The sequence below is a fragment of the Salvelinus alpinus genome, chromosome 2 (assembly GCF_045679555.1).
Source record: "Salvelinus alpinus chromosome 2, SLU_Salpinus.1, whole genome shotgun sequence".
Classification (NCBI taxonomy): Eukaryota; Metazoa; Chordata; class Actinopteri; order Salmoniformes; family Salmonidae; genus Salvelinus; species Salvelinus alpinus.
The window spans coordinates 70,740,742-70,760,303 of NC_092087.1; the positions used below are offsets into that span (position 1 = coordinate 70,740,742).

General features: G+C 45.3%; 1 protein-coding gene across 3 annotated transcripts; it reads right to left on the bottom strand.

Annotated features, from left to right (window-relative positions):
- Positions 1-721: 721 nt before the first annotated feature.
- Positions 722-17,897, bottom strand: LOC139567603 (zinc finger protein Aiolos-like). 3 transcript variants are annotated; one of them, XM_071388968.1, is made up of 8 exons: positions 17,766-17,897; positions 16,960-17,024; positions 16,613-16,771; positions 6,450-6,827; positions 5,822-5,989; positions 4,760-4,876; positions 3,720-3,839; positions 722-2,010 (listed from the first exon to the last, which is right to left on the bottom strand). In XM_071388968.1, exons 2-8 carry the CDS (start codon positions 17,009-17,011, stop codon positions 1,343-1,345), a joined length of 1,662 nt encoding a protein of 553 aa, XP_071245069.1. In that variant the 5' UTR covers positions 17,012-17,024; positions 17,766-17,897; the 3' UTR covers positions 722-1,342. The 3 variants fall into 3 exon arrangements, with proteins under 3 accessions (XP_071245069.1, XP_071245070.1, XP_071245071.1); XM_071388969.1 differs by having other exon boundaries at positions 16,960-17,049; positions 17,766-17,892; XM_071388970.1 differs by having other exon boundaries at positions 17,825-17,873.
- Positions 17,898-19,562: the final 1,665 nt, after the last annotated feature.

Genomic DNA, 19,562 nt, shown 5'->3' on the forward strand with positions numbered 1-19,562 from the left:
GTATAGCGTAGCAGGAGAGCAAGACTATTGACTGGGTGACGAACCACAGTAGTGACCTGCTTTAGCCACAAAAGCAGAATGATATCTATCAGTGAATTGCACCAGCCTCCGGGTTGGACAATGGATCTCAAAATCCCATAAGGTGATTGGAACATTCCCCCAAATCAAATCAAGTGTGTTTTTACATTTTGCTCCCACCTGCCATATCTTTAGCCAACTTTTACATGCAAGCACAGTTCCCCATTAAAGTCACACTGTATGTACATAAAACACAGCTGAAACATTGGTATTAATGAAAAATAATCAAGCAGCAATAAATTATAATTCCTACTATCAATCCTACATGCTCTTTATTAATGACTGTCTACTTGTGCAATAAGCAGAGCCACAGAACATGTCTACAGAGCAGTCTCTCACAGCACGTGTTCACAGCACAACATCTCCTTAACTTCTGGGAGCGCTAGATAAATACTGTAAATTGAAATCCAGGACAGAGAAACAGTTTGACTTTGAGGAGTTGTGAAGAGGGGAGTGTATTGTGAAGTGCTGTCTTTCTTTGAAGCTGTGAACTTCTCAAACCACAGCCTAAAACGAGACACATGACCTTTGAGATCATAAGGATCGTTTTTTTGTTTTTTTTTGCACATAGACTATTAAGAAGACGTATTTGTCTGTAGTGACGCTTGCTACTTCTTTCACAAGGTACAGTCCACACATTAGCTTTAATTCTCTTTTTTTATTTTCGAACCTCAGCACAGTTAACAGGAAAACAAATGTACAGCAGAGTCTGTCAGTCAGCTTACAGTGAACGTAAAATGTACTCAGTACTATGTCCTACTACTACTGCTGTACATACAGAGGACATTTGGACATACTGTAGTTTATCACATCCTAAAAGCAGCAGGCATGGCAAAGGTAATGCCAAATATTGACTGCCTATTACCACTTCTATTGACACTATTGACACTTTTGTTGAATAGTCATCAAAAAGAAAAGAAACAATATATTTTTTTTTTAAGTTATTCCGTGGCTTAGTGAAGCAGAATAAAATGTAGTCCCACATAAAACATACATTTCCATCATTTTAGATGGAAAAATAAACTCTATAAAACATTTTAAATGCTACTTTACTGAAATGCTACATTTCTTTGTGTTTGTGTGTGGTAATACTGGTGCTAATTAAAAACAAAAAGGAAAGTCCCTGAGATACTTTTTGTGTGTATATAATGTATATACACAATTCATGTGTGTAAGTGTATAAATGTGTATGCATTATTCCGTTTAGGAGTCTGACTACATGTATGGGTGTATGTGTGTGTTCACGTGCACATGTGTGTCTACACTACTTCAACTCCAGGCGGTGCTCGCCACGTGCAATGTGTGAGGAGAACTCGTAGCGGTCCCGGCTGCGGTGGCCACATACATTGCACTCCAGTGGGTCACGGAAGCCATGGCAGCCCATGTGGATGGTGAACATGACGTAGTCCAGAAACCACACCCTGCAGTGACCGCAGGGGTACACCGCCCCCGCTCCTGTACCTACCCCAACCCCTACCTCCCCCTCGCTCCTTACCACCCTCAGAGCCTCTAGGGGGGGCATGGGGAGCGCGTGGGCCTGGGTATGGGGGTGTGAGAGGCTGTTGTGGGGACTGGGCCCCATCAGGTGCCCCAGGTTGTAGATGAGAGGCTGGGAGAGCTGGGCCCGATCGGCTTGGAGTGAGTCCATGCTAGGGTGGCCCTGGTTGGGCCGGGGCAGGTAGGCGAGACCGGTGCTCTGCTGCTGCTCCAGCTTGTGACCATTGGTGAGGGCCAGGGGGCTCATGTCAGCGCGGCTCAGGGGGATGGGGTAGGCCCTGTGGGGGGAGGCAGAGTCAGGGTCCTGGCCTGTGTAGAGGGGCTGGTGGATGTGGTGGTTCTCGGATCCTGGGGAGGTGAGGGGAGGGTCCATGACGTCAGAGCGGTGGATCAACTCCCTGTTGAAGCTCAGGTCCAGACACACGCCGTTGTCCCCTGGATCACCCACACAGAGAGAGACACCTCAGCACTCACTCACTCAGCACTGTGCATTAACCCAGAGCCAAAAATACATCAACTGTATTTCTCTATATACAGTATATACATATGACCATATATATACATATATCTCTATATAAATGGCTCTGCAGTAACCATTTCGCTGACAGAAAAGAGCCAGAGATGTGCAGTGGAGAGGGAGCCACAAGATAGCCACCTATAGCCACCTAACTATAAGGAGCTTCAGCAGCAAAAGAGCAAGCTTGGTCACACTTGAAGAAAAAAAGCACATTCTGTACAATTGAAATCTTGATAGCTCGTACAATAGAGAACTAGCAGGCAGACGCTGACCCTGTAGATAAACAAGCTTCTTACCACAGAACAACACTAAGAGGGCGTGACAGGACAGAGAATCTGTGTCCCAAACGTCACCCTGTTCTCTATATAGTGCATTATGGAATAGGGTGCCATTTGGTGAACTATAGGGAATAGGGTGCCATTTAGGACAGACACAGAGACGAGGAGGAGACGAAGAGGCCTCTCAGTCTCCACTGCTGCAGCTGCTGTTCCACCACAAGAGGAGACGGAGGCATCTGCTCACGTTTCGCGCTCTCGCCTGTTTTCAACAATGTGGTCGAACACACCACCTCTCTTTTCCTCCTGTGGTCGTTATATTGCAAGATTTCAGTTCATTTGTCAGGGTGATGGGTGATAGGAGGATCTCTTTAGGCCAGACGCTTTGCTGTTTCTTTGCAGCGACTCGAATTCTGAAACTAAACACTTTATGATAAGCGGAGACGCTTGACAAGAAAGTGTGACCTGGGTATAGGAAATGGATACAACGCCTTAGGGTTTGGGAAGTCAACGTGATGACAAATCACTCATTTACTGAAACTGACGCTTTTCAAACACTCAGCAGTAGTAGTAGTGTAGACGTTTCAATTCAATGAAGCACTACAACTTGGATGTTTATACTTGTCAGTTTGTGTGTGAGAGAGTTCCAGTGTGCAAAAGGCACATTTCCCACGATTGCTTCATGTTATTGGCATTCTATTCCTATGCGTGGTTAACCATACCCACCTAACATATACATCAGGCAGGGAAATTAGGGCAGTGGTCTACCACCCTATGGCGCGGTGCAGCAGATGAGGCTGCCATTCTGCCCAAAATTCCTGCTTTGCAAGCAAAGCAAGGGGGGACAGGAGTACTGCATAGATAGAGAGACAGATAGACAGATAGAGAGAGACAGCGAAAGAGACAGACAGACAGACATGTAGCTTAGACAGACAACGATATGATACACTTAAAACTTATATTTGTTTTAATTAAATGCAACACTAATACAATAATAGCAGCAGCAGCAAGTAGCAAGGGGTCAAATTATTGTAAAAACCTGACAGGTGCAGCAATGAAGCCAGTAATCAGAGACCCATTACACACAGACATACAATTAATCAAATTGCTATTGAATTACCAAATGAGCAATTTCTCAAAAGAGTAATCAACCATCAGTCTAGTCACAAAGTAATCATCAAATCAAAATTGCAATTGCTAATTTTGTTTGAATGATTATATATATATATATCTTTTAAAACATCCACGGTTTTTACCGCCCACACACTCGCCCATGCCTAGTTAACCCTACCAAGGTGACAACCTGCGAGACAGTTGAACTGTAAGTGAGGAATGAGTCAGACTGGTCTTACCAGTGAACTTCTGTGGCATAGAGCTCTTGCGTTTGGCTACGTTGCTCGCCAACCTGTCCAGGAGCAGAGCGCGCTCCGTGCCCATGTGAGTAGTCCTGGACACGTGGGTGTCCTCACCGGCTGAGAGATACACAGAGAGAGAGAGAGAGAGAGAGGACTCTTAGCAGTACAGAGGTACAGTAGGGACAGAGAGTGTGCTTTCTGTCCACGGTGCTGCAACTGTCCACTGCCTCGAGCATTTGAGGTTGTGAAATGATCTTTTTCTTTTACAGGACTAACAAACAAAATGACTTTAAAATGAAACTCACCCTCAGAGAAACCAATGAAAAATTGATCGCAGCCAAGATAACAAAGCCTGTGACCTCACTTCCTGGTGTTTTGCCTCATCGACTAGTGAGGCCTGCAGGAGGAAGACCGCAGGTCGAGGATGTGCTTCCTCACCACACGCTATCTATCTGCCGTACTTACGACATTTAACCGACCACAAAACAACAGAGTATTGTTTGTGTCGCAACCGTCTTGGCTGTCCACCATGGCAGGCAAACAGATTTCTGGGGGGTGTGCAGTCAGATCACGACACTGAGACATTTGTCCTACATCTCTTCTGACTGACTTCCCCTCTGGTGTCCTTACATCACAACGTCTCCCACAGAAACAGCCACAACCTATTTAGCTCTAATGGTGGGCTAACTTACGACCATGAACTCAATGGAATGAAGCTACACAACTCTGCAGCCAGCAAATGTGTATGTGTGTATGCGTGTGTGCACAAATGTGTGAGTAGATAACAGAATGTGCACACATCTGAGTGTAAGTGAGTGCCTGTGAATGTTGTGTGTGTGTGTGTGTGTGTGTGTGTGTGTGTGTGTGTGTGTGTGTGTGTGTGTGTGTGTGTGTGTGTGTGTGTGTGTGTGTTTGCATGAGTAAAGTGTATATGTGTGTATTTCTAAAGTGCGTTTGTGTAAGTGTGTATATGTGTGGTGTCTGAAGTGTGTGTGTGTGTAACAGAGGGTATGTAGGAGTGTCCCGGGGCCTCTCACCTCTCTCAGCGTTGCCTTTGTTCTGGATGTACACATGGCACCTCTCTCGGTGCTCTTCAAGAGAGCTGCGCTGCTTGTAACTGCGACCGCAGTGGTTGCACTTGTAGGGCTTCTCTACTGTGAGAAAAGAGTTTCAGTTAAAACTACAAACTCCCACTTCAAACCATCATACACTTTGCTTACTGAGGCTGTTGTTAAATAATGGGGCAACTACAATCTCTGCAAGAACCTCCTTTATTTTTGTTGTTGTTGTATTTTACCCCCTTTTTCTCCCATTTTTTTAAAATCTAGTCTCATCGCCGCAACTCCCCAATGGGCTCGGGAGGCGAAGGTGGAGTCATGCGTCCTCCGAAACACGATCCGCCAAACCGCGCTCCTTAACACCCGTCAGCTTAACCCGGAAGCCAGCCGCACCAATGTGTCAGAGGAAACACCGTTCAACTGGCAACCGCCGGCCCGCCACAAGAAGTCGCTAGAGCGCGATGAGCCAAGTAAAGCCCCACCGGCCAAACCCTCCCCTAACCTGGACGACGCTGGGCCAATTGTGCTCCGTCCTCACACCCTAAATTCCCAATCTGGCCCTCAAACCATCACGGTCACCTAATAATCCCCAGTTTACGATTGGCTCATTCACCCCCCTCCTCTCCCCTGTAACTATTCCCCAGGTCGTTGCTGTAAATGAGAACGTGTTCTCAGTCATCTTACCTGGTAAAATAACGGATAAATAAAAAAATATAAATAAATATGGGACTCCCGGCTATGGCCGGTTGTGGCACAGCCCGGAAAATGAACCTGGGTCTGCGCCACTCAGGAGGCCTCAAGAACCTCCTTTAAATGAGCGTCACTGACAGCCCCAACGTGAAGTGGTATATCTAAATAACTGTGTGCAGACAGGTTATAGGTACCTACGTGTGTGTGTGTTTGCATGTGTACACATATATTTTGTGTACGTGTGTGAGTAAGTGCGAACAGGTGGAAAATAACTGAGTTTGTGTTATTATAATATGCATGTGTGGTCATACATATGTAAACGCAGGTGGCACACAGATGGTGGATAGGTACTTGAGTGAGTGCGCAGGTGTCCGCTGAGGGCGTCTCGTCTGCGGCAGGCGTAGCTGCACATAGGGCACTTGAAGGGCTTCTCCCCGGAGTGCAGTTTGATGTGGCGAAGCAGGTTTCCCTTCTGGGTGAAGGAGGCACCACACTGGCTGCAGTGGAATGGACGTTCACCTGGGTGTAGGAAAAAACCGAAGGATCCTATGTCATGGAGAAACTCTGTCAACACTGCCAAGACTTACTGATACAGTAGTTATGTAGCATATAGTTGAGCTACTGTGGTACGTTTACTGGTATGTATTACTCAGTAGTACTGTGACTAAATAGGAGTAACACTTGGTTTGTTCCACACGTCTAATAAAGCAGACCATTGAGTGAAGTGTAATTACTGTGTTATAGCAGATGTTGAAATGGCATTTTATCAGTACTAGGGCAAGAAATGTAGAGTACATGTAAAGTCAGATGTGTCCATTCAAAGTGTAACGCATGAGTCACTGTACATATTGAAACACAAATCTTATAATCAAACACCTTGATCTACTAAGTTTATCAAAGCCACAATGCCACAGTGTTATATAACAAAAAACACCATTATTTAAGATCAGGGTTGGTTTGGCTGTGTTACTCTGCTCACCGGTGTGGCTTCGCTTGTGCACGAGCAGCACATTGATGCTGACGCAGGACAGGCCACAGATGTCACAGTTGAGCTTGCCTGCTGCCTGGCTGCGAGGTTCTGCTGCGTACAACGAGGAGTTGGTGTGGGCGTCCTGCGGGTCTGTGCTCTCATACTTTACATAATCTGCCAGAGACAGGTCCTGTGGTTCGTTAAGGGTTTCTCCCTCTTCCTCCCCTTCCCCCTCTTCTTCTCCTTCGTCTTCCTCATCCCCTTCCTTCTCCTCTTCTTCCTCTTCTTCATAAAGGTAATTGTCTCGTTCACCTTCTTCTTCACTCTTGGGGTACTGATCGTCATTGTCGTCATACTCTTCCCTCTCAGTTTTCACGGGAACCCCATCTAGGAAGGAGGGGAGAGAAAGAGAGGGTTAAATATATTTCCCTCTTGGTTATTTGACTTCATGAGCACCTGGAGCTAATTGCATGAAACTAGTTGTGACTGGTCTATGGTGGTAAAACAACATAAAAAAATATATTTGGGGGATTTTTGACTAGTCTTATTTCAGCTGACCGGTTTCATAAACAGACTGGCTGACTTTAAATGGGCAATCGGCAGTTGCTACATTCATTTTTGGACTTATAAATGAATTATATGTGCACATTGATTCTTGAAGAATATAACTTGCAAATGCCTCATGAGCTCAGTTCAACTGTCGTAGCCCATCAGAACCCAAAATATAAGCTTGTTTTACTCCAATGTTTGTAAACAAAGAACATGTAAACAAACACTGTATAGCCTCAAAACATGGTTAAAACCATCATTTTGATATCATGGATGGTCAATTCTTGCATCCATAGCTCTGCCTATGAATTTGAGAGTGATTACATTTCTCCAGCCCCATCCCTCTGCTTTTTACAGAACCAGGGGTGAGGAGCTGGCTTTGTTATTGTTTCTACTGCTGATTACCACTTTAAACCCCAAAAGTTATTATTTTGTCCACTGCCAGTGTGCGAAGAGAAAAATGCCGGTCTATGCTGTAAAACCTATCTAATGATTCTACATGCAGTTTTCTGCAAATATGGACATAAAAAAAGCTTTCCAGCTAACACGCATTCTAAGAACCAGATGTTTCATAGAGCTTGGTGAGAGCGTGGTCTGTCCTATGGTTATTTTACACACAACCTTCCCACAACTTTCTGGGAATGGTGCAGGATAGTTGCTTGGCTTTGGAACATTCTCAGCACATTTAAGGAACATGACAAAAAAATTATAATACAATTCTTGGTGTTTCATTTCCTTAACAGAATGTTTCCTAAAAGTTCAACCATGGTTACATTTTATTTCAATGTTAGTAATGTTCTAGGAACCTTCTCCAAATGGTTTGTCATTGGGTGTAACGACTTTCCTCTTCTTCTGACGAGGAGTAAGAGATATTGGACCAATGTGCAGCGTGGTAAGTGTCCATTTTAATATGAAAAACTGAACACTACAAAAATACAAAATAACAAAGTGAATGAACAAATGAAAATCGAAACAGCCCCGTATGGCGCAAACACAGACACAGTACCCCCCCCCCCCCCAAAGGTGCGGACTCCGGCCGCAAAACCTGAACCTATAGGGGAGGGTCTGGGTGGGCATTTACCGCGGTGGCGGCTATGGAGCGGGACGTGGACCCCACTCCACCATAGTCTCGGCCCACTTATGTGGCACCTTAGGAGTAGCGACCGACCCTCGCCACCGACTCCGGATTGGAGACCCTAGTAGAGGGCACCACTGGACTGAGGAGCGCCTCTGGACTGACGGGCGCCTCTGGACTGACGGGCGCCTCTGGACTGACGGGCGCCTCTGGACTGACGGGCGCCTCTGGACTGACGGGCGGCTCAGGCGGTTCCTGACTGAAGGGCGGCTCAGGCGGCTCCTGACTGAAGGACGGCTCAGGCGGCTCCTGACTGAAGGGCGGCTCGGGCGGCTCCTGACTGAAGGGCGGCTCGGACGGCTCCTGACTGAAGGGCGGCTCGGGCGGCTCCTGACTGAAGGGCGGCTCGGGCGGCTCCTGACTGAAGGGCGGCTCCTGACTGAAGGGCGGCTCGGGCGGCTCCGGACTGAAGGGCGGCTCAGGACAGACGGGCGGCTCGGGCGGCTCAGGACAGACGGGCGGCTCGGGCAGCTCAGGACAGACGGGCGGCTCGGGCGGCTCCTGACTGAAGGGCGGCTCCTGACTGAAGGGCGGCTCGGGCGGCTCCGGACTGAAGGGCGGCTCGGGCGGCTCAGGACAGACGGGCGGCTCGGGCGGCTCAGGACAGACGGGCGGCTCGGGCGGCTCAGGACAGACAGGCGGCTCGGGCGGCTCAGGACAGACGGGCGGCTCAGGACAGACGGGCGGCTCGGGCGGCTCAGGACAGACGGGCGGCTCTGGCGGCTCAGGACAGACGGGCGGCTCGGGCGGCTCAGGACAGACGGGCGGCTCGGGCGGCTCAGTACAGACGGGCGGCTCGGGCGGCTCCTGACTGAAGGGCGGCTCGGGCGGCTCCGGACTGAAGGGCGGCTCGGGCGGCTCAGGACAGACGGGCGGCTCGGGCGGCTCAGGACAGACGGGCGGCTCGGGCGGCTCAGGACAGACGGGCGGCTCTGGCGGCTCAGGACAGACGGGCGGCTCGGGCCAGACGGGCGGCTCAGGACAGACGGGCGGCTCGGGCGGCTCCTGACTGAAGGGCGGCTCCTGACTGAAGGGCGGCTCGGGCGGCTCCGGACTGAAGGGCGACTCGGGCGGCTCAGGACAGACGGGCGGCTCGGGCGGCTCAGGACAGACGGGCGGCTCGGGCGGCTCAGGACAGACGGGCGGCTCGTGCGGCTCAGGACAGACGGGCGGCTCAGGACAGACGGGCGGCTCGGGCGGCTCAGGACAGACGGGCGGCTCGGGCGGCTCAGGACAGACGGGCGGCTCGGGCGGCTCAGGACAGACGGGCGGCTCAGGACAGACGGGCGGCTCAGGACAGACGGGCGGCTCAGGACAGACGGGCGGCTCGGGCGGCTCAGTACAGACGGGCGGCTCTGGCTTGGAGAGAGAACCTGGAGGGAGGAGACGGAGAGAAAGCCTGGTGCGTGGGGCTGCCACAGGACCCACCAGGCTGGGGAGACCTACAGGAGGCCTGGTGCTTGGAGGAGGCACCGGAAGGACCGGGCTGTGGGGGAGCACTGGAGCTCTGGTGCGCAGCCTTAGCACCACTCCCCCAGGCTGGATGACTACTCTAGCCCGGACCCTCCAGATTGCAGGCACAGGTTGAACCGGGCTGTGGGTCACTGGAGATCTGGTGCATCCTACGCGCACCTCTCCCTTAGGTTCAATTCCCACATTCGCCCGGCACGAGCGGAGCGCAGGCATAGGACGCACTGCACCCTCCCAGCGCCCCGGAGACACAGCACGCAGAGCCGGCGCAGGATACCCTGGACCGAAACGGCGTACCGGAGACCAGACACGCTGAGCCGGCACAATACGCCCTGGCTGGATGCCCACACTCGCATGACACTTTCGGGGGGCAGTCCTATAGCGCACCGGGCTATGGGCGCGTACTGGCGACACCGTGCGCTTAACCGCATAACACGGTGCCTGACCAGTAACGCGCTGCTTACAATAAGCACGAGGAGTGGGCTCAGGTCTCCAACCTGACTCTGCCACACTCCCCGTGTGCCCCCCCCCAATTTGTTTTGGGGGGGCTGCCTCTCGTGCCTGTCGCGCTGCCGTGCTGCCTCCTCATATCGCCGCCGCTCAGCTTTCGCTGCCTCCAGCTCTGCCTTGGGGCGGCGATATTTCCCAGCCTGTGCCCAGGGTCCTTTTCCGTCCAAAATCTCCTCCCATGTCCAGGAGTCCAGAACTCGCTGCTGCCCGATACCCCGCTGCTTGGTCCTTGGTTGGTGGGTGATTCTGTAACGCTCGTCGTGGGTGGAAGAAGAGGAGGACCAATGCGCAGCGTGGTAAGTGTCCATATTGTTTTAATAAGAATACTGAACACTGAACAAAAACAATAAAACGACAAACGAACAGTCCTGTACGGTGAAGCAAACCACAGAACAGAAAATAATCACCCACAAAACACAATGAAAAACAGGCTACCTAAATATGGCTCCCAATCAGAGACAACGACTGACACCTGCCTCTGATTGAGAACCATACTAGGCCAAACACATAGAAAATTACCTACAGAACAAAACATAGAAAAACAACATAGAATGCCCACCCCAACTCACGCCCTGACCAAACTAAAATAAAGACATAAAAAAGGAACTAAGGTCAGAACGTGACATTGGGAATGTTCTCAAATTGAATGTTAAGAAAAAACTTTCTTCTTCAGGAATTTCATTACTTCATTATAACGTTTCCTACATGGTTCCATTTAACCCTCCTGCTGTGTTCTGGTCGAATTGGACCGATTTACAAGTTTTCTCTCTGAAAAATGTAGTTCATTTAATCTGATTGTCATAAGGTTCCATGACTTTGTGCCCACACAGGGCATCTGAACACAAAAAAAATTTTAAGAACATTTTGGCTGTTTTATTTAACTTTTGTACACCTGTGGTGTTCCCGGTCAAAAATGACCGGTCATTAGAAATTAATGGGTGAGACTACAATTAGTGTATATAATTGAGTTCAGGCACATGCCCATTCATCAGATGGACACACTTCCTCTCCCAGACCCCCACATGCATGTTTGTTTGGTATATCTGGTATATAAAGCTTTTTTGAGGCCTTGCTCACAATTCACAACAGCACAATGACCAAACGATATACTGTATGTGAGGCTCATATCTTTGATCATGACACTGGTGAGGAGAGAGGCCAGGAAACTGACAATGAAGATGCATTAGAGGAGGAAGTGTCCAGACCAAGAGACAACCAGTGATGAGAAAGAGGGCCCTGCTGAGGTTGTTGTTACATTCCAGTCAAAGAATGGGAATTTGTCCTGGTCTTCATCCCCACCTGAGAGGAGAGGTCGGCTGTCGGCTGAAAATGTTATCAGGATGACCCCAGGGCCAACGAGATACGCCATACCTGTCACGAACGTTGTTGTAAGAATCGGACCAAAATGCAGCGTGGTTTGGGTTCATCATCTTTATTATGAGAACCAGCACAAAAACAATAAAGAGCAAAGAAACGAACGTGCAGCTTTGTCGTGCTCAAAGGCAACAATACAAAAACAAGATCCCACAACAAACAGGTGGGAAAAGGCTGCCTAAATATGATCCCCAATCAGAGACAACGATAGACAGCTGCCTCTGATTGGGAACCATACCAAGCCAATCTAGAAATAAAGAAACTAGAATGTGCACCCTAGTCACACCCGAGCTAACCAAAATAGAGAATAAAGGATCTCTAAGGTCAGGGCGTGATAATACCCCGGGGTGATGACATAAAATCCTGTCACTATTTAAAAATGTGAAATGGTTTCAAAACAAATGTCCTTGTTAAACTTTGACACAAAGTAGTCTGTTATAAATAGCACAATATGTTTCATCTGAGTATTTGCTATAGTCAAAATAATCCATACATTATGCTTTTTTTAAACTAAAAAACGAGTTGTATGAGCTCAGGTCAAAGAGACCTACAGGCCATAAATAGCAAATAGAAGTTCAAAACGTATAATGTTCACAAGAACTTAAGATAAAAAGACTAACACAACATTAGGTGATAATATATGTATTATTATGAACTTTTAATCCGCTATATTGGGGTGGACATTTTGTACCGGGAACACAGAATTAATTAACATGAAATGAACACAACAGGAGGGTTAAAGTAATGTTCTCAAATTGTTCCAAGAACATTAAGAAACAATGTTCTTCTGTGGGAATTTCAGTACTTCAGCAATTACGTTTCCTACAGGTTTCCTCATGGTTCTATTTAAAAACATGTTCTCAAATTGTTCCCGAGAACCAAAATGTTGTAACGTTCAGAGAACGTTCTAAGAATGTTATTTAAAAACATACATTCTGTTTTCAGAACGTGAAGAAAACTTTCCATAAAAAACATAAGAACACTTTCGTAACATTCAGAGATTTAAATTTACATTCCGTCCTCAGCATCAACAAAACTCTCTCTATCCTCTATCTTGTTAATGGTGTTCAGGTGTGTTGGCCGTGCCCACTAATTGCCCACTAATAGGTGATAATATATGTATTATTATGAATTTATAATCAGCTATAATGGGGTGGACATTTTGGACAGGGAACACAGAATTAATTAACATGAAATGAACACAACACCTGATCACACCTGATCTTAATGAGTGCTTGCATGACATGCTAGCTCCATCCTAGTGGTGCAGTGGACTAATTCCATGGATAGAGAACAGAAGATTATAGGTTCAAATCTCACTGATGGTGTGTCACAATAAAAAATGAACGTGTTTGCATAATTATTGCTTCAGGAAATGTTAAGGAAATGGATTTTCATGTGTCCTATCTGTGCTTGGATTTCAAAAAATTTAACCCACAATAAGCTAGCAGTGATAATGAAACATTTTGTGAAATGTTTAAGGAAGTTATTAAAACACCTACAAATAACCTATAATTTCCATTCTCAGAGCTTTAATAAAACCTCCCAGGAAAACTTTCAAGGAACCAGAGTAAAAGATTCTCATAACCTCCCTGCAACTTAAAAATAAAACATTCTCATAAAGTTTAAAAAACGTTCAGTTTTACCGGTCAGGAAACATATGGATTCGTTCCCACAACCAATGTGAAACCAAACATATACAGTAACAGTCAAAAGTTTGCACACACCTACTCATTCAGTGATTTTTCTTTCTTTATTTTTTACTATTTTCTACATTGTAGAATAATAGTGAAGACATCAAAACTATGAAATAACACATGGAATCATGTAGTAACCAAAAAAGTGTTAAACAAATCAAAATATATTTTACATTCTTCAAATTAGCCATGACAACTTTGCACACTCTTGGCATTCTCTCAACCAGCTTCACCTGGAATGGTTATAAACCAGTCTTGAAGGAATTCCCACATATACTGAGCACTTGTTGGCTGCTTTTCCTTTTCTCATGCGGTCCAACTCCTCCCAAACCACCTCAATTGGGTTGAGTCCGGGTGATTGTGGAGGCCAGGTTATCTGATGCAGTACTCCATCATTCTCCTTCTTGGTCAAATAGCCCTTACACAGCCTGGAGGTGGGTTTTGGGTCATTGTTCTGTTGAAAAACAAATGATAGTCCCACTAAGCGCAAACCAGATGGGATGGCGTATCACTGCAGAATGTTGTGGTAGCCATGCTGGTTAAGTGTGCCTTGAATTATAAATAAATCACCAACAGTGTCACCATCACACCACCTTCTCCATGCTTCACGGTGGGAATCACACATAATCTGTTCACCTACTCCGCATCTCACAAAGACACGGCGGTTGGAACCAAAAATCTCAAATTTGGACTCATCAGACCAAAGGACAGATTTCCACCGGTCTAATGTCTATTGATCGTGTTTCTTGGCCCAAGCAAGTCTCTTCTTCTTATTGGTGTCCTTTGGTAGTTGTTTCTTGGCAGCAATTCGACCATTAAGGCCTGAATCACGCAGTCTCCTCTGAACAGTTGATGTTGAGATGTGTCTGTTACTTGAAACATTTTTGTTGGCTGCTGTTAACTCTAATGAACGTATCCTCTGCAGCAGAGGTAACTCTGGGTCTTCCTTTCCTGTGGCGGTCCTCAGGAGAGCCAGTCTCATCATAGCACTTGATGGTTTTTGTGATTGCACTTGAAGAAACTTTTAAAGTTTGTGAAATGTTCCGCATTGACTGACCTTCATGTCTTAAAGTAATGATGGACTGTTTGCTTATTTGAGCTGTTCTTGCCATAATATGGACTTGTTCTTTACCACCCATACCTTGTCTAAACACAACTGATTTGCTCAAACACATTAAGACGGAAAGAAATTCCACAAATTAACTTTGAACCAGGCACACCTGTTAATTGAAATGCATTCCAGGTGACTACCTCGTGAAGCTGGTTGAGAGAATACCAAGAGTGTGCAATGCTGTCATCAAGGCAAAGGGTGGCTACTTTGAAGAATTTGTTTAACACTTTTTTGGCTACTACATGATTCCATATGTGTTAGTTCATAGTTTTGATGTCTTCACTATTATCCTACAATGTAGAAAATAGTAAATATTAAGAAAAACCCTTGAATGAGTAGGTGTGTCCAAACTTTTGACTGGTACTGAACATTCCCACAACTTCCAAGGCACCAAATGTGCTAGCTTGGTTAGCAGAGCTCCACGGGGCCAATCATCAGACAGAAACTTATACAAGGCTTTGTGATAAATGCCACATCTCCACTTCTACATTTGTAGAATATTTTAATATATTGACACTAGCACGTCTCCTAGTATGGTTAGGCTAATTTAGGACAAGGCAGAGTGTCGGAGAAAGATTTAGTAGATGTTTCCTGAGATAACAGCAAGGCATTTCCTTTCAATGCTTAGAAACCAGAACCAGGGCAGGACAAAGCGGCATAGAGAAACCTCTGTCAACGTTGAAGAAAAGAAAACAACAACCACGCTTCATCTTCTTCTGAACATATAGGTTGAGAGCATAGCCCTCCCAAAAGTGTAGCATTGCCTTTCAAGTTAGAAGTGTATACCCCAAACCACGCAACTGTGCACCCCAAGTCCTAAAAGTGCATAACTCAAACCCAGCAAATGTACAACAATATAGGGCTGGGCAATATATTGTGAATACCCACATACCGGTATGGATTTTTACAATACCATATTTAAAGATATTTTTATACAGTGCTAAATAACTTAAAAGTTCAACATATTGGACTACTTCACTGTCAGTTTTGTCCTAGTTTGATCGCGAATAAAAGCGATCAGAATTTGTTGTCATTCTAGGGTCATGCACTACTCCTAAAACATATTTGGAACTTGTATTATTCAGAAACATAAAATACTGTCAAATGCCGCCAAACCATCAAAAATGAGAAAAATATAGTGAAATTATATTTTGGCCATATCGCCCAGCCCCACACCAATAAGCCCAGCATGAGTAGGCCTACACCCCAAGCATTGCAAGTTTAAGACCCAAACCCTACAAGTGTGTACCCCAAACCCTGCAAGTGTGCACCTCATACCATACAAGTACATCTCAAGCCCTGCAGAGTATAGGCTATCCCCCAAGTCCTACAGTCTATATATCCTACAACTGCAACTGTGTACACCTCAAGTCCTGGGCTCTGGCCTGCAATGCCTGCCCCTGCTGAGAGTCAACCAACCCCTGTCGAGACTCAAGTTATATTCCATCCAGAAACCACACTGTGGTCTCAGCGGTGGCTGATGTGCTGAAAAGTCGTGCTTCGTTGTCATGCAAAGCGCTCAGAGGTGCGATGGAAACTTTGCACAGAGAGAGGCCCCATATAGAGTCCAGAGCAGTGAACCTCGGGGCACGCTTCAGTAGATATTCAGAGGTACATAGTTACACCCGGACCGTGTAGCTGTGGCAAAATACTAAATAAGGAAGAGCAAGGCCTCCAGTAGTAGCTCCAGTAGACTCTTACACCAAATCGGTAACACTTTATTTAAGGGTCCATAATAAACCCTTTATAAGGCATTTAAAAACAGTTTACTCACCATTTTATTTATCATTGCTCCCACATCTGTAAATGTTAGTAAGTTAGTTATTCACACATGTATATATATTTCCTTAAACATCCTGTGTTGTTACCAGGTACTGCAGGAATGTCCACCAATTGCATGCCCGTCTTTTTGTGAGATATTACACTGGTCACTCAAAACATTTATAAAGTACACATAAAGTATAAATTGCGCTCACTTTAGATTAGAGACTGCAAAGAAAATGTATGTATACTTATGATTTCCAATGATTAATAAATGGTTTATTAATGTGGAAGTAATGATTAATAAATGCCTTATAAATTGTTTATTAGAGACCCTTAAAATAAAGTGTTACCAGCAACTCCTCTAACTTGTAAAATGGAGTCAATGACTGGTTAACACTTTGGTGGTCTTGGGCGTCTGACCACCTTTGTTCACAGCCTCTGTTAAGCCCAATGGCTTGTTGCATATCATCCCATAGGTCGGTTGAGTATTGAACGCAAGTGGGTAAACTAGTCAATACAGCATGGTTTTGGGGCAATGTTCTCATCAACATGTGTTTCGTACCTGTCATTCCCTCGTTTCCTGTGGGTTCTGAGCACTCCATTCCACTCTCTGAGGTCTTCTCTGGGGCCTCCTCTTCCTCTCCCTGCCTCTCCACTGCCTCTTCTCCTCTCTCCGCCTCCTCTGTCTGTGGCCTCTCATCTGTCACAGCGGTGCTAACGTCTGTGAAGAGACCATCACCATCTTAATCTTTAATACGGATCCTAACACACATCTCAAACCGTATACGTTATTTGGGCCACCATTGTTTTTGTAAGTCAACTTATGACCATTGCACTGCGCACAACATTGTTTTTGCAACAATATTAGCCTACGGTATGGAATATAAGTCTTATAGTGAAAGTTCTTACCCATCGTTTCATATTGTGATGACTTGAGCTCTTGTTTTTCCTCTGTGTTCATCTTCAATGATTCTCTGTGGAAATAAAACACAAAAGAGGCTGTGTGCCAATCAACCCATTACTGCAAAAGTTAACATTTACCTCAGAAAGTTCTAAATCAGTTATTATATGCAAAATAATAATAATTTAATTTGACATATTCCCATGGAATTAGTGACGTTTCATGCAAGAAGCCATTAAGTAGGGCATACTCAATGCAATATGTATATAAATTCAAACATTTTAATGAAAATAACTGTGAAAACTACGAAAAAATGTGTGTTAAATTGTTCGTGCATGGTCCATTGCTCAACCCTAGCAGTTCATTCAAATGAAGAAGAAAAAATATCAGTTCACTGAACATGCATTTCCTGCCAAATTGATGTAAATAGAAAACTGTGAAAGTGACGTCCAACTTCTACGGCAATGTAGCCATACTATTCTCCAGAATATTATTTTATTTTCAACAGAAAAGACACCTTGCCATTGAAGTAGTTTTAATATATTTGACAAAGTTAAGCCCTATTTCTTACAGCACACCTACGTCTGTTTTTGAGGATACATTAAAGCTAATAGTTGATGCTTAAAATAATATAAAACTGTCATTATCATAAGACTTTTAGAATTATAGCTAAATGCACCTATTCTAATGTGAACTATTCCGTTTTTATACAGTAGTCTTATCTTCCTATTCCCATTTCCCGTTCCTATTAAAAATATGTTTAATTCAAGGAAGACAACAGCAGTTTTTATAATCTCTTTTTAAAATGTCCTACCTGTAATTTATGTTCCTTCCTCCTGATACTGAAGCGCTCACGTCCAGTTTTAAATTCACCTGTCTCTCCCGCCGTTCAGATTCCCTTCTCCGCCACTGGATCCGGCTCGCGGTATGGATATGCCAAGGTTGACGTTATACGCTAAACTTTGGAGACCGTCTTAAAGGAACAGGGACTAATTTTTGACAAAACGAAAGGATGGAAATACTTTGTACTAGTATAGGAAGACTAGACTGAAGACATTTTAAGAATGGAGGTGAAGTGAAACTGTGAATATATTCACAAGTGGTGAATATGCGTTATACATGTATGCATGGATTTATCATTATGATATGAATGATTAAGATTTATCAAAACAGGATATTACAATAGATGTTCAACGACGGGCTCCATATAATATACAAGTAATCCACCTTGTGGCCAAAGACTGCTACTGCCTCCTCTTTCCATTTAAAGTGTTTTTGTGCACGTATCCCTGCCAATTATTTAATAATTTGCCAGTAAGTCTATCCACTGATTGTATGAATAGACCATGACCAAGCATGGTAATGCTGTCAGAATAAACTTTTGTTTGAGTCATGGATATTGATGCATTCATGTGAAGTGTTGTGGTCTACCGGTTCAAACAGCCTTTTGTTCTGTCTACCACAAGAAGCCTTTTGGTTATAACGGGATCATCGCTTTCTATAGCCTAAACTGTGTGTGTGAATATGTGCTCATTAGAGCTGTGGCATTGGACATTTCGGACTAATACAGAGCAGCAAAAAGTGCTTTACTGCAGCTTGGGACAAGCAATCAGGTGTGTGTGTATTGTATGACACTGACTAACAGAATCACAATCGTATCTGGAAATTTGCTGTGAGGGCTGAAGCAGACCGCACATTACTGACTCACCCCCTTTCCCGGCCTCATTGCTAACTATCCACCAACTGACCCAGGCAGCACCTAATGCTGTATCCCTGTCTCTCATACAGATCACACACACACACACACACACACACACACACACACACACACACACACACACACACACACACACACACACACACACACACACACACACACACACACACACACACACACACACACACACACACACACACACACACACACACACACACACACTACAGTTGGCCTTATTATTTCATGAGAGATGGGAGACCAATAAACACTTCCACTGATGACACCTGTGGATATCTCTACCTCTGTTACAGTACAGGCTTATTCCCTTATTCGAGTTATGTCTTGAACAAGATATTTGACATGCCAAAAGCAAACGGTTGAAGAAAGGTTATATTGTACTATTTACAGTACGTGTTCCAATATTGTAATAGTTTGTTATTCATTACTTAATGGCCCCTATACCAAGAGACTTGGATAGAAATTACAAAAGGTATTACCAAAAAGCAATGATGGTTCATGTGGGGATTTGTACTGAATATAAATGAGGCCCACTACATCAGTAAAGAGGACTACTGATGTAGTCCAAAATAGAAAAAACGTACATTCACTGTGCGAGACTAGACGTTGATATCTTGCAGAACGCTGAGACATTTGTTGCATACCCCTGTCGTTTTCTGCTCATTTATCAAGAGAGGAAGGAAGGAATCTCATCGCTAACAACACGTACCACCCACCTGAGTGGTAATACCCTGCCTAGTGAGGTTTGGCCCACGGCCCATGGCCCAGCCTATGGCAGCAGGCCACCAGTCTGAAGAATGAAAAAAAGAGGGAAGGAAAGCACACAAAGGCATTACAATACATGCTGGGTTACCATGGTAAAACACAAGCAGAGGA